At 56.9% G+C, this 14073-nt stretch overlaps 2 protein-coding genes across 2 annotated transcripts; one reads left to right on the forward strand and one right to left on the reverse strand.

Annotated features, from left to right (window-relative positions):
- Positions 1 to 779: 779 nt before the first annotated feature.
- On the reverse strand, positions 780 to 5505 carry VOLCADRAFT_74188 (uncharacterized protein). Its single transcript, XM_002949430.1, has 6 exons — positions 5454 to 5505; positions 4711 to 5040; positions 3693 to 3837; positions 2798 to 2915; positions 1935 to 2152; positions 780 to 1437 (listed from the first exon to the last, which is right to left on the reverse strand). Exons 1-6 carry the CDS (start codon positions 5492 to 5494, stop codon positions 1279 to 1281), a joined length of 1011 nt encoding a protein of 336 aa, XP_002949476.1. The 5' UTR covers positions 5495 to 5505; the 3' UTR covers positions 780 to 1278.
- A 213-nt stretch (positions 5506 to 5718) lies between these two features.
- VOLCADRAFT_89744 (uncharacterized protein) lies at positions 5719 to 11497 on the forward strand (the record flags this gene model as incomplete). The annotated part of the gene is made up of 11 exons (XM_002949315.1): positions 5719 to 5912; positions 6023 to 6097; positions 6949 to 7196; positions 7557 to 7677; positions 8065 to 8143; positions 8402 to 8541; positions 8854 to 9255; positions 9799 to 9860; positions 10024 to 10090; positions 10775 to 10877; positions 11435 to 11497. 11 exons carry the CDS (start codon positions 5719 to 5721, stop codon positions 11495 to 11497), a joined length of 1554 nt encoding a protein of 517 aa, XP_002949361.1.
- Between the last annotated feature and the right edge of the window lie 2576 nt (positions 11498 to 14073).

Here is a 14073-nt window from a genome sequence, read left to right on the forward strand (position 1 = left end):
CGACATCTGGTGTCGACATCTGCGATAACGAGTGGTCCACTACACTGCAAATGTTGCCGGTTTGGGTGACTGTTCAATTGCGGTGTGTGAGGTAGGCAAGGCCCGACAAGGCCCAACAATGCACCAGCACCATGATGCTCGGCATCGGCAGGCAGGTCCGGGCGTTTCTGTTTTCCGTGGGTTGCTAGGGCGGAGGGAGAGCGGTGTTGCCTTCGAGGGGGAGGGGCGAGGGGGGAAAGGAGGTTGCGGTATGCTGAAAAGCACACCTCGAGGCCGCAGAGGCTGCTGTTTGTAACAACAAACACAACAGAACTACCGAGCCAGCGAGACGGCCTGCACATCTGCGTGGGATGCAGGTTGTTGTGGGCCATCGCTGTGGGAGACCCACACTCGGGGCCTGTGTATGTGTGTGGGGGGGGGAGGGAGACATGCGGGAGGGAGACATGCGTCATGCAGCGGTTCCCCGCCCGTCGTTGCACTTTGAGAAATAAAGTTGGAGGAGGGCCCCAACATGTGTTATATGGTAGGCGTACGGCGAATGTACGGCAATTGCTGCCGGGTGAGTTGGATTGGCCGGCTCAATGACCTTCACCTGACTGTACATACACACGCACACGCACACGGTGACGTCTTCCTGCCTTCTCCCCACTTTCTTCTCCCCCGGGGAGGGGTGTGGCATCCCGGGTTGCTCCCTGACACCCCCCCATCCTGAAGATCTTCACATCCCGATAGCATTCCTTTGTGAGGTTGCTGTGGGATAGATAGTTTTGCACCTCGAGAAGGGACGACGGGCATTACAAGGGCGGAATGTGTCTCGAGGGTTTGCAGAGAGCAATCTGCTGGTACTGCCATGCACCGCGTCCCTTCGTCCCTGCCCCTTCCATCCTGTAGGCAGCGCCTGGCTTCTGGCGCCAACTCGTACTGTCCCCAACTCGAAGCCACGAGGTCTCGGTCCATATCGTTCACTCCGGCCAACTGCCATTGCAACACCAGCTCAAGAAGACAACCTGCTCATATGTCCCTGTGCTGCATTTCCCCTCCAACTCAATAAGTCCGTTGGTTCATAACCCTCCAGAAAATTCTTCCCAAGCTGCTTTTATAGCCGATAAGAGTTTCGAATGATCCGTGCACCGTTTAGATTTTAACCAACCGACTGCGCGATGTGAGCCCGTTCAGGCAACTGGGCTGGCGCCCATACCAGCCACATGATTCGCGCCACTTGACCACGCGGGCACACACAGCATACGGGCCCTCATGCACCCTCATGCACCCCCCGGATCAGAACCTGTCCTTCGCCGCCCTGACCGCCGCGAAGACCTCCCAGTCCTCCGCTGCGGGCCCCAGTCCCATGTTCTTGCGTACGGAGGGGGCTCCGGGTCGGAGGAAGGGGTTGGTGGCCTTCTCTTCCCCCAGGGTGCTGGGCACGGTAGCCTCGCCCTGAGGGGAGAATAGCGGGGTCCGGAGCACGTGACCCGGCAGGGTGGCAGGAAGTAGGATTCGGAGCGGAGGCAATCGCGTACATGCGATAGGGTGAGAGGCCGCCTCAGCTAGAAGAGGAGGCCAAATCCGGTGGTGGCGGTGGTGTGTGGTGTTGGTGTGTGGTGTTGGTGTGTGGTGTTGGTGTGTGGTGTTGGTGTGTGGTGTTGGTGTGTGGTGTTGGTGTGTGGTGTTGGTGTGTGGTGGTGGAGCCCAGGCGGTGGCTCCGGATGATGACGACCCCACACGGGCAGGTCTCACTCGGACCACCGAGTGGATGAAACCCTAAGTCAGGAAGCGGCCGCGAAGGCAGGTGTGAGGGACTTTATGCCCCACTGCCTCCTTCGCGGTGGGTTACCGCGGGGGGGGGACTTAACGGGAGGGCTTCCCTGCTCTGCTCAGGGTCCAGGACGACACCACACCCCGCACTCCACACCCCACACACGCACGTCCCGCACCTTTGCCCTGGCCGCATCCACCCGCATCTTCCGATCCGCCAGCTGGGGGTTGTCCGGGTCCACTGTCATCGCGAACCGCGCATTGGCTGCGGTGTACTCGTGTGCGCAATAGACCCGCGTGTGGTCTGGTAGCGCCAGAAGCTTGGAGAGTGAGGACCACATTTGGCGGGGGGAGCCCTCGAACAGCCGCCCGCAGCCCAGAGCGAACAGCGTGTCGCCTGCACATGTGTATGTGTGAATGTGTATTGACATGTGTGCTAATGTGTGTGTGTGCGATGAAAACGTCCGGGGGTTCAGCCGGACAGACAGCGGCACGTCGTGTATGTGTAAAAGTATGGAGGAATGAACAGTAAGGGGGCATGCGCATGAGGGCGTGTGAGCTGTGCTCTCTAAGAGGATCACTGAGGCAGGGCGCCACGAGAGCTGACCGGGAGAGAGGGGGGATGAGGGCACTCTGGACAGCATCTTCCCCGGGCGATCACCCTCCAGAATTTTTCCACGCTGGGTCGCCCACTCCCTTTCTCCCACCCCCCTCCTCCTTCTCCCTGCCTTGGCGCTTCCTCGCGTCCCGATCCACCGCCTTACACAGCCCGGTATCCCACACCTTGACATGCAGGAGCGGCCGTTGGCCGCCCCTATGTATGTCCGTCCGCTGGGGCCCCTCCCCGCACCGCCGCGTTCCCATTCCCCTGTACGAACCACGTCCCCTCACCCCGCCTATGCCCTTCCGCCTATATCGCTCATAGGGTCAAGAAACGTTGGTGGCGCTGCCTCCCCCGGGTGGTCCCCCCCTTCCTCCCCCTTGCCCTTGAGAGTGCATTCCGCTGGTGGTTGTGGTGGTTGTGGTGGTTGTGGCGCCTCACCGGGGAAGAGCGCTCCCGCCTGCGGCACCCAGTAGGTGATGTGGCCCCGTGTATGACCCGGCGTGTCGAACACCCGCACCTCCAGTGACCCGAGATGCCAGGAGTCACCCTCGCCCACCTGCACCATCACCACCACCACCACCACCACCAGCAGTAGCAGAGGTAAGGGACAAGAGGAGGCGATGGTGATGGAGCGTGGAGGAGCCAAAGACAATGATAACACGGCGAAAAACTTCGACAAAGCTAACGTCCTACGCTGTCCTGCACGCTGTCCAGCGGAGGGTAGCTCTGTCTGAGACCCACACACGACACGACAGCCGCACGCCCATGATAGCCGCGAACGAACGTCGACATATCGCACATTCAAATTCATTTGGGGGCGGAGATCATCCGGGCGAAGAACCTTACGAGTATCAGCGGCCCTGTAGAGCGGAGGAAATGGAACGGAGGGAGGGAGACGAACAGGCCGCGACATGGCCGACATGGACAACAGGCACCTAGAGCCGCAACGGCTCTGGCGACGGCTCCGGAGTTGCGTCTCATCACATCGTACTGCTGCTGCTGCTGCTGCTGCTTGCTTCTACACAGTGCCCCTGTGCGGCCCCTAGATCCAACAGGGGAGCCCCCGCACGTCTTGAGGCAGAGTTTGTCTATGTGCTTGTGTGTGTATGTATGTGTTTGTGAAGTATCTGACCGGGCCTGACACCAGTGCCAGGGGGGCTGCTGCCCAGCCCCAACGGAAAGAACGCCTAAGCTCTGTCCCGCGGACGGGAGAGGGGCGTGAGAGGGGCCTCTGCCCCCTCGAGAGCCGCGGGTCCGCTAGCTCCATGTGTGTATGTGTGTATACGAAGCGTAAGAAGTGAGTCACATATCTCGTCCACATAGTGCCCCGTACCTGCACCTCTATTCCCGGGATGCGGTCCTTATCCGCCCGTGGGCCCACGATATCGCAGCTGGGGAAGCGGCGCTTGAGGTCCAGATTCGCCCCCACGTGGTCCCAGTGGTGGTGCGTGTTGAGGATGGCGTCCAGGACCCAGCCCCTGGGCCGAGATACCGACAACAGCAACAACAACGAGCGCAACGGCAATTGGAACGGCAATGAGAGCAACGGCAATTCCAACGGCAATAGCAACGGCAGCAGGGGTGGCAAAGGTGAATGAATACAGGGATACAACCACTCGATACGGTACTGCCGAGGCCACGTAGAGGTACAGATCAGTCGGTGGTCCACTGCGGGGGGGACAAGATGCGGAGCTGGGTCGGGAGCCAGGAGGACTTCTGTGTGTGTGGGGGGGAGGAGTACATGTAACGGCAGGCGGCTGGCAGAGGTTAAGGCCTGACTTCTGCTCCCGGCCGACCAGGGTTCAAATCCGCCTGCCGGCTCCTCGGGTGTTTGAGGAGTGTTGAAATGGGAGGTGGCCCCCCATCATATGGACGATGTAGGACGTGATAAAATCAACTTGCGAGCTAACCAGGAACTAAGTTGATGCGCCGTTGATCCGCTAGATTTGGTTGGATGCTGGTGGTGAGTTGCCGAACCCAACGAATACATTCTGAAGTCGGATGGGGTGACGGATTAGGGTGCCCCTCTAGCAGGGGAGAGCAGGGACTGCCCCGGGAAAGGGGGCCGCTGGCGAAGTTAACCACCCTGTAACAACATACATGTAACGTGTATGTATGTATGTATGTATGTGGGGAGCACGAGATGGGCGTGACGAGGCACGGCTCACTTAGCAGGGCGGCAGATGAGGGGATGGTAGGCCTAAACCGCATGTGTGTATGTGTGTGCGGGGGGTGTTCCGGTATCGTCTGCGACTATACATCCGCGCGGCCGTACTTGGAAGCCGACTCGCGGTTGCACCCTGATGTCAGTGACCCACCCTGGTCGCCGCTGGTCAGCTCAGCTCACCCACCTGCGCTCCAGCTCTGAAACCACCGGATGCAGCTCCGCGGGATCGACCACTGCGGTGCGACCGCTAGTGGGCTCCCGCAGCAGCCAGACGTAATTGTCCGACAGGCAAGGCACCCGGACCACCTCCAAGGCTCCGCAGTCACCAGTCATCGGGCCGCAGTCAGCTGTGCTTGCGTGTGTCCTGGTGCTGGTGCTGGTGCCCCTAGTGCACCTAGGTGGTGCGCAGCTGCGGAAGGCTGCACGGCTGTTGCTAGTGGCGCTGCCACGTATAGCTGCGGTCGTACAAAGAGCAGGAAATGCACTTGCAGCCGTGGTGGCGGCAAGGCAGAAGCTGGCGGTAGTGGTATTGGTGTGGTGATTGTGGCAGTGTGGTGGAGGTGGCGGGGATTACGACCGTGACGGAGGGATGCAAGGCGGGGGAGAAAACAACGGTAAGTTCTAAAAAGGGAGGGAAAGGAGCGAGCGGTGAGCGAGTTTGTTGGGTGTTGCACAGAGCGGCATGTACTGCTGGCCAAGGCGCGCCGAGGACCATCCTACATACTAAGCTAAACGCACAAGGTGAACGTCCCATGCAAGGAACATTCAGTGGGTCCGCCCCCAGCGCAGGTACACATCGCGCCACAAATACGCAGGAATCGTGCAGTCTGCCAAGGATCAGCAAATATGAGTCGTGAAGTCTACTACTAATACAGAAGTCATCAACATCGAGTCCGCAACCAGTCATCGTATAGGTTTAGGGCTTGCCTGCTGAGGTAACGTGCCCTGCAGCTTTCAGACCGAATCATATTTAATCTTGTTCCTGGATGTTGCAAGAAGAGAGCGAATTGCCTTCGTTAGCAATACGGCACCTGACCGTTGATTTAGGTGTGGTCTCACCGTGCATCATTCGTGCTTTAGATCTTCACTACAAAACGTATTGCTAACATAATTATTACAGAGTTGGGCAACTTTGAAATCAGCGACAATTGTCGTTGCCATTCAACCGTGTCCCGTGCCAGTTGGTTTTCCAATGAACAGAGGCACGTTCTTTCTTCAGGAGAACTCCAGTCGTGACTTCAAGTCTTCAGGTTTGGACGTGATTGCCGGAAGGCTGGCGTGCGGGTGGTTCCTCTTGACTGCAATTGGTCAGGCCTGGCTATGGCCCGTCATCCTGGTGGTCGTCTGTTATGCTCGGAAGCTGTGGCTTACAACCGCTTTCCTTGGGTGCGTTTTTTGCGTTGATTTTGACGTCCGGAATGATTGTTTCGGAAGTTGGCCTTAGAGGCGACGAGGTGCGTGGTGGGAGCGGTTTGACACGCCCTATTTGGATACAGGTACATGCTGTATGTATCTATTGGTCCTGGCGTTAAAGCAGGTCGGACGTGCACTTGGCCCAAGCCGCTCCGGAGGTAAGCATCTATAGCGTCTTGCTTGCTGTGTCTAGCTCGCACGGCACGCAACGAACATTGCCTGCGTGCTCTACTAGTAGTTGAAACCAACATTAGAATTATTTATCTATGATAAATCCGCATTTGTTTGCACGCTGCTGTCGGCGTTCCAAGACTCGAGACGTCACACTTAGGACGCGACCCAAATTCAATTACACGCCCCTCACTTGTTGCTTCGCATCAAACAGTACATAGCATAGTAATGTGCTTTAGAACTATTTCTGGGAGTGGGATCGCTCCTGCCTCGTAAAGGTTCTGGGGTTTTTGCAAGCCATACATTCCATCACAAACGGCCTGTGTGGTTTGCTGGATATTATCCCAAATGTGGCTTCAAAATTAAATTCCTTACATGGAACTGTTTTGGGACATGGTCTCAGAAGCGCGCGCTAACGAACTGCAAAACCTTACAGTTTTGGGACGTTAAATTCTCGTTGGAGATGCGGGAGTACGAGGCTCCAGCCCTGACCCATTCTGGATCTCCCGCCGTTTCTGAAGCTTAACCACCGAGCCACCGGATTCGTGGCCACGTTGGCCACCATGGCCGAGTGACCCACATATTCCCCACTGAGGCGTCTAGGCGGCCTGATATTCTCAGAGGCATCGCTTGATAAGCACATTACACGGTACTCCAGGGCCCACTAAGATTAAGCAGCCTGAGGCCTGGAACACATGCATACAAACTCCTACCTATCCCTGCACATGACCCACAAACACGTGTCAACTTGTGCCGCGCATCGCTGGCTGGTGCTCGCCGCCAACGTCGCCCACGCCGCTTCTAACCTCGTCTCCCTCTTGGACGTGACGTACGACAGCTGGTCATTATGGCGATTGATGTCGTCCTACTTTGACGCCAAACTGATCAAGACGGTCGACCTGGACCCCTCTGGCAATTACTTATTTGTCGTTCATCCGCATGGCGTTATCGCCATCTCCTCCTGGATTAACTTTGTCACCGAGGCCACGGGCTTCTCAGAGAAGTTTCCGGGCAAGTCCATTCCGGGCATCATTTTATTTGCGGCACTTGCTGCAGGAAGAAGTCGCAGGGGCACGTCCTGGGGAGGTGGGGGGTTGCTTCCATGTAAACCAAGCTCGGAAGGGAGTTAACAGCACAATATCTAGGAAACGTGCCTTTGCAGCTGAGGAAAAGACTCCAGGTGCCGACACGTGACGTGAGACGTGTGACGGTGACGGTCACACGGGACCCTGGCACCCCTCGACATTGGGTTTGGAGTGACATGTAATGTACTACAGACGGAGAACCAGCTTCCTCCTGAAGCTTGGCTTAGCTCCGGCCCAAGCTTGTGATTTTGTAACCAAACGCAACAACTGCAAACGCAAAGCTTCTTGGGACTGCCACACACTGCATCCTGTCCCCCCCCCCGTAGCTGCGCTGTTTAACTCCCCCTCCACCCAACCCAAGGCATCGACCTTCACGCGGCCACCTTGGGGAGCAATTTCCGTGTTCCGTTGCTGCGGGAGTATGTGCTGCTGCATGGCATGGTGGATGCGAGCAGGGACACACTGCGGGCGGTGCTCGGCGGGTGGGTGGGCGGGCGGTAGTGGGTGGGTGGCTACTCGGTGGAGGGAGAGGAGAGGAGAGGTGGGATAGGGGGGAATACGAGGGGAAGGAGGGGAAGGGGCAGTGAAGGAGTTGAGGAGTCGCGTAATATAAAGTGTCCGCGTAATCCGGAATCCGTGATACGCGTAGTATAAACATTAAAGCTGATATTGTCAAACCGGCTTTGTTTATATTTCCCGCAGTGCTGCACGAGTGTATATTGTTTACATGCGAGAGCTGAGTGTGATGTGATGTGATGTGATGTGAGGGAATGGCAAGGCGGGGCCTGGACAGAGATGTCCGGTTGGTCAGGACTCACCCATCCCTTCCCCGCCGTCCACCATTACCGCCGCCCTGCTCCTCCCCTCAGGCCGCCGGGGCGATCAGCGCTGCTGGTGGTGGGCGGAGCGGCGGAGGCCCTCTTGGCTGCTCCTGGCACGTACGACCTGGTACGTAGACCAACACGTACAGCAGGAACCAAGAATTGTATGCATCTGGCGGGGTTGTATATGAAACAAGCCTGTCTGGATGCCGCAGTGCTTTCACAGCGGGCCCCTTTCCGGAAACCCTGTTGTTACTGTGATTACCGGATGCAACCGACGTCCCCGGTTCATACCCCAATCAGTTCCACATCCATCTGTTAGTTACCCACCAGGGCTGACCTCTACCCCTCTCTTTTCCTCCTTCCATTGCTATGCGACTCCCAGGTGCTCCAGGCCCGCAAGGGCTTTGTGAAGGTGGCGCTGCAGACGGGCGCCACCCTGGTGCCGGTGATCGCGTACGGAGAGACCGACACGTTCCATACCCACATTCCCCAACCTGACAGCAAGTCGGCAGCAGCCATCAGGTGAACCGCAATCAGGGGGGAGAGGGGAGGGGAGGGGAGGTTCAGCAGCTAGCAGGAAAGGAGGTAAGATTGGCATAAGTTGGTTGGCCGCAGGGGGAGACTGAGGGGGGTTGGGCGCCCGTTGGGGGGCAGAGAGCGACGGAGAACAATTTCGTGTGGTGGTGATGTCTGCTGGACTCAGCTGCCTTTCAAGTGTATAGGGAAAGGTGCACTCGAAAGCTCCGGATCAACCCTCGGCTTTTTTGCCACATCAGCTCCCCTCCCGCTCTGTTGCTTATCATCGCACACTGTGGGCTTTGCGCTTTTGACAAGATTCAATGACAAGGCGATCAGAGGCTTGCATCCTGGTCCAGACGTCCCCCCTGAAGTTCTCCGTTCTCGGAACGAGCTTTTTAACAAGCTACGTAACCAGAAAAAGAACGCCAAGACGGGTAGTCTTTGGGACAACTTCGATGTGGAGTGGTGGGGTGGTCTACCAAAGCTAGTCTGCTTGTTCTGCGATGAGCCGCTCAGCGCCGCGAACCCATCCTTTACCAACGCGCACCACATCAAGCAAGGTGCTTGCAAGGCTATCAAACAGCGTGCAGCGTCACTCAGCCAGCAACAGCAACAGAGTGGAACCAGCTCTGCTGCGGCGGGCCCCAGCACGGCGGATCAGCAGGCGGGTTACGTACTGGGCCGTTGTAGTGCAGGAACTTCACTAGTATGGCGTCCGTGTGTTGTCTTGTCAACACTGGGTCTTCTATCTGTGATTATGTCTTTATGTGCCATAACACGCCTTGAGACATGGGGTTTGGGGTCCACCTACCGGGCACTGAACTAACAAAAAGTGATCTGGATGACCACAGCGATCTGCTTTCTCATGTCTAAGTAGATATTTAGAAAGAACAAAAGAAGACCTTTCCAACGGTGTAATTTTCAGGTACAACGGTTGGTCGTACACCCCCTTTCTACAGGGAGCGTGTACCTGCCTAGTAATAGTATCATAGTATTATATTACTATATATAGTACTATTTCTTACTATACTATACTATTTGGGTAAAAAAATATAGTATTTTTGCCAACCCTACAAGATTGTTCACTTTCCGTACCTCCCTATAGTCCCGCGGCTCTGTGGCTTTGGATGTCGGCAGTTCTTTTCCCTCTTGACTTTGCTGCATATAACCCCAACCCCCTGCTGGCGATCCGCCAGCCATGCCTTCCTCTCTTGCTCTGTAATGCCTTCGTCGTACATCGTACGGTGGTTCTCTTTTCAGGCGCATCAAGCGGATGTTCGGTTTCTCCATGCCTTTGTGCTGGGGCACGGGAGTGTTTGGAGGTGGGTAAGATGTAGGCAGGGGCGAGGCGGCGGGAGTGGAAAGGGAAAAGGGGGAATCCATTTGCTGATTGCGGTGTGTATGATAATGAATAAATTGTACGGCACCTGTTCCTTGCTGAACGTTTCCCCGCGCTAAAAAGTGTTTTATTTGCCGTACCGGCAGGCTGGGGTATGATGCCGCTACAGACCCAGTTGGTGACGGTGGTGGGTACACCGCTCCGGGTGGGGAGGTAGGTGAGAGACAAAGGGAGGTGAAGGGCGGGGCGGGGCGGAATGGGAGTGGGAAAGGGGACTGGTAGGGGGGGACGCAGGAAGGGAGCTTGGTCGGGAGGGGAGGAGGGGTGAGCCCAGATGGTGAAAGGGTGGGGAAAGCCTGGCTAGCTTCAGGGTGGGCTTCATGGCATCATTTGTTGTTGTCGTTACAGGGTGGTACAGCTACACCAGTGGCCTCCTTCCCGAGGCAGTTCCCTGCTCTCCCCTGCTAGAGGGGCACCCTAATCCATTCACCCCATCCGATTTTAGAATGCAATCTTTGGGTTTGGCAACTCACCACCAGTATCCAACGAAATCTAGCGGATCAACGACGCCACAACTTAGTTCCTGGTCAGCTCGCAAGCTGCCGTTATCACCTCCTACCCCCTCCACAAGATGGGGGGCCACCTACCATTTCAACACCCCTCACACACCGAGGGGACGGCAGGTGGATTTGAACCCGGGACGTCCGGGAGCAGAAGTCAGGCCTTAACTTCTGCCAGCGTGTGTGGTGTGTGGTCGCTGCGAGGCACCGCTGTCCCCTGTCATGACTTGTACAGTTACGATCCCTGAACAGTAAGTACCTGGTGGCACCTTCAATGCCTTACTATATTATTATCCTTCCTGACTGCTGTTCCCTGCTTGTGCTGCTGGTGGTGCAGGACGCCCACCCCCACGGACGACCAAGTGAACCAAGTGCATGGCGCCTACACGGCTGCGTTGAAGAAGCTGTGGGATGACACCAGTGATAAGTACGGAAAAGGGGTACGGCGGGGTCTGACAGTCGTACAGTAGCTCCAGAGAACTACAGTGCCGAAAGAGAAGAGTGGGAGGGCCCTATTTTCCGGGTTGTGCTTACCAGTCTGCCTAGGAGGGCATCGCGCTTACACTGACTGTTGAGGGAAGGTGTTCTTAGTGTTTTTGCGGGGGGACCAATTGATGCAGCAGCTGACTACTACAACATGTTGAGGGAACTGAATGTTGAATGTGCGGTTGGCCCCACGCATAGACATGCGGTCTCGGCCATTTTTTGTTTTCGTCACACAACCTGTGTCACAAGGGGCAAGGCACTGACGGGATACTGAACTCTGAAAGATTCGTTACTTCTGGGCAAAACGCAAATGTTGATGGGGACTACACTTCCTTATCAGCGTACTGTTGTTGTTGTTGTTGTTGTTGTTGTTATTATTATTGCCTATATTGCAGCATTATGTTTAGTCCTTTGTGTGTGTGTGTGTGTGTGTGTGTGTGTGTGTGTGTGTGTGTGTGTGTGTGTGTGTGTGTGTGTGTGTGTGTGTGTCCACCTCGATTGCGTCACCCAGAGAGGTGTAACGAGCCCATGCAAGCCAGAGGCCCAAGAGTCTAGGAGACACAAGTTAGATTAAAGTCATAATACAACGCGAAAGATCTAGCACCCAAGCAATAAACACGAGAGAAACAAGGACACATACCATGACCACCTGTGTAGAGATGTGTTTGTAAGCCAGATGCTATGGTGGGCAAGCTTTGTTCGCCCACTGTCCATCATAATCGTCTTCAAACCAGAATCGTGGCTAAGGTATACGTCCGAGAACTCGTGGCATGCAGAATAAGCCGGGCATCTTGAAGGACATGACGCTCATCTTCCACCTTGTGTAACTCACAGATCAGATCAGATCAGATCAGGTCTGGGTTGACACTACTGCGATTCGCGGTTTAAGGTCCTGGGTTCGATTCCTGGGGAGACCCCCGAATTAGTCGGGAGCGCGAGATTATGGCTAGCTGCTGAGATGTGGAGTTGAGGTCGCAGTTGATGAACCAGATTCGCACGCTAGATTGGTGGCGATTGCCGAACCCTCCGTCTCTTCGGTTGTTCGGGTGAATGGATGAGGAGGGGTCCTAGACGGCTGGACCCGCCGCCTTGGACTTACAGTTCGTATGGCGAAGTATAGTGCTTGAATGTAAATGCTCGTCGCTCCGTACCGGACTAGCGTGAAGTGGGCCTTTGCGTCCAGCCTTACACCCGATCCCAATGTTTAATCAGGCCACACCACCTCCCAATGCGCTTAATGGGTGGGTGGGAGGGTCTTCGGCTGGTCCGCAAGTTTTAAGCCTTAGGTCCAGAGCGGCGGTAAGATGCTTGCATTTATGACAGGGAAATTTATTGGCTACTCTTGCGTCTTACTGCGGTCTCCAATGTGCGTGGGCGATTTACGCCCTGTTCATCTGCCTACTTGCATCGCGACTGATCTCCTTCTCCTTAGGTTTAGATTAATTAGATGTAAACCACTGATTCCCGGTTTTCCTGAATGTGCGATCATTCTGATGCGTTTCCGTACCGCTGTCGTGCCCAGGTCGATGGCTTAGCCTTTCTTGGCACTGACGCGACTAGCTCCGCGCAGCCTTCCTTTGTTCCTGGATGGGGCTTACGTGGTGTGGTGAGGTGTCGCCGAGCTATTGTGTTGTCCTTTGCGCTTGCGATAGACGGGCCCGTCTCCCCGCAGGTCCCTCTTCGCACTGGCGGCCTCGGCCTTCCGGGGGGTCCGCTTTCCTTGGTTGGATTGTCGGCTCCCTCTCTCGAGTCTCCACCTTTGGCGCCTTCTGTGGGTTATCCGTTTGCTGCCCCCTGTTCTGTGTGCAATGTTGGCTGATTATCGTGTCTCGCTTGCCGTAGGAGTTCTTTCTTGGCCCTGGGGTTGTCACCGGCGCCGCCGCCGGATCCGCTGGGCCCCCCGTTAGCCGGCCTTTCCCGCTGGGCGTTCCTGCCCAGGTTGGTAGAGAAGTCCTTTGGCTGCTGACCCTGCTCTAGCGCTCTCCTAAGCGATTCTCTTGGACTGCAGGCACTTGCCCCCTTGGGTGTGGCTCGCGGTCGCCTAGACCAGGTTATCGCTCGGCTCCGCCCTTCGCCCCTCATTTCAGCCGCGGATCAAGAAGCGTCTTACCAGCGGGGTCTGGCCGCGGCCAACCAGATGCTCCTTGGTGCCCTAGCCTCTTCTACGGTGTCCCGCCAGGATGGTGCCGTCACCGAGTTCCTGAGTTGGCTTTCCAGCCATGGTCGTGGTCGGGACTGGTGGAATTGTACGCCAGACGACGTGCTCGTCTATATGACGGTTTGGTGGCTGCCCCGGCATCAGGGCCGAAGTGGCGGCCCCGTAGGGCCTGCCGCCGTTAAGTCCCACCTGTCCTGCCTGAGTGGTTTCTTCAGCCGTGTGGGCCGGGGTGGTCGATTCGACGTCTCCACCGGCCAAGGCAACCCTTGCGATTGCATCTGGGTTGAGGATTTCCGCGCGTCGTATCAGCGGTCCCAGGTCGCCGGGGGTTACACCGAGGTTTCGGCAGTACCTTTGTCTTATGACAAGTACCGTGCTCTCGTGGGCTACTTGTGGTCGCAAGTGGTGGTGACTGACGAAGCTTTGCCCCGACTGGTCTTCCTGCGGGACCTGTTGTGCGTGCTTCTCCTGTGGCAGACTGCCCAGAGGGGTCACGATATCGGGAAGCTGGGGGTGGGTGACTTCGTCGAACCTTCGCAGCCTGACCGACCGTACTCTGGGTTCCCGCTACCTCCGCCATGGTCTTGGGGCCCTGGTGGATGTCCTACCCTCTGCTTCCGTCAGCGGGGGACTAAGACCTATCGGCTGGTGCGTGGCCCCGCGGTGCTGCTGCGGCCCAACAGTGAGGACCCCCCTTTCTGCATCCCGCGTACTCTGGCTTTTTACATGTGGTCTTGCGCCCAGCCTGGTGCCCCTCCTGGGAGCACTGTCCAAGACACGCTGTTTCGCCCGCTGACGGCGGACCAGCGGGCTTTCAAGGCGGAAGCGCTGCAGAGCGCCACTCTTGCCGCGCGGTTACGGCTACACCTGCGGGCTGCTCAGTTGTACGACGGGGAAACTGTGCACAGTTTCCGCCGGGGTGCCCTGCAGGCCGCTGCGTCGGCCGGTGCGGGAGTTCCCGCCCTGATGGAGTTCAGTCAGCTTCGGACTCC

Source organism: Volvox carteri, assembly GCF_000143455.1.
Source record: "Volvox carteri f. nagariensis unplaced genomic scaffold VOLCAscaffold_14, whole genome shotgun sequence".
Lineage (NCBI taxonomy): Eukaryota > Viridiplantae > Chlorophyta > Chlorophyceae > Chlamydomonadales > Volvocaceae > Volvox > Volvox carteri.

Coding starts and splice junctions, on each gene's coding strand:
- VOLCADRAFT_74188 (XM_002949430.1), bottom strand. CDS start 5,494: ATGATTCGGTCTGAAAGCTGCAGGGCACGTTACCTCAGCAG. Junction 2,916..3,692: donor TCCCGGGAATAGAGGTGCAG/GTACGGGGCACT, acceptor GTGATGGTGCAG/GTGGGCGAGGGTGACTCCTG. Junction 2,153..2,797: donor GGCGGGAGCGCTCTTCCCCG/GTGAGGCGCCAC, acceptor ACACATGTGCAG/GCGACACGCTGTTCGCTCTG.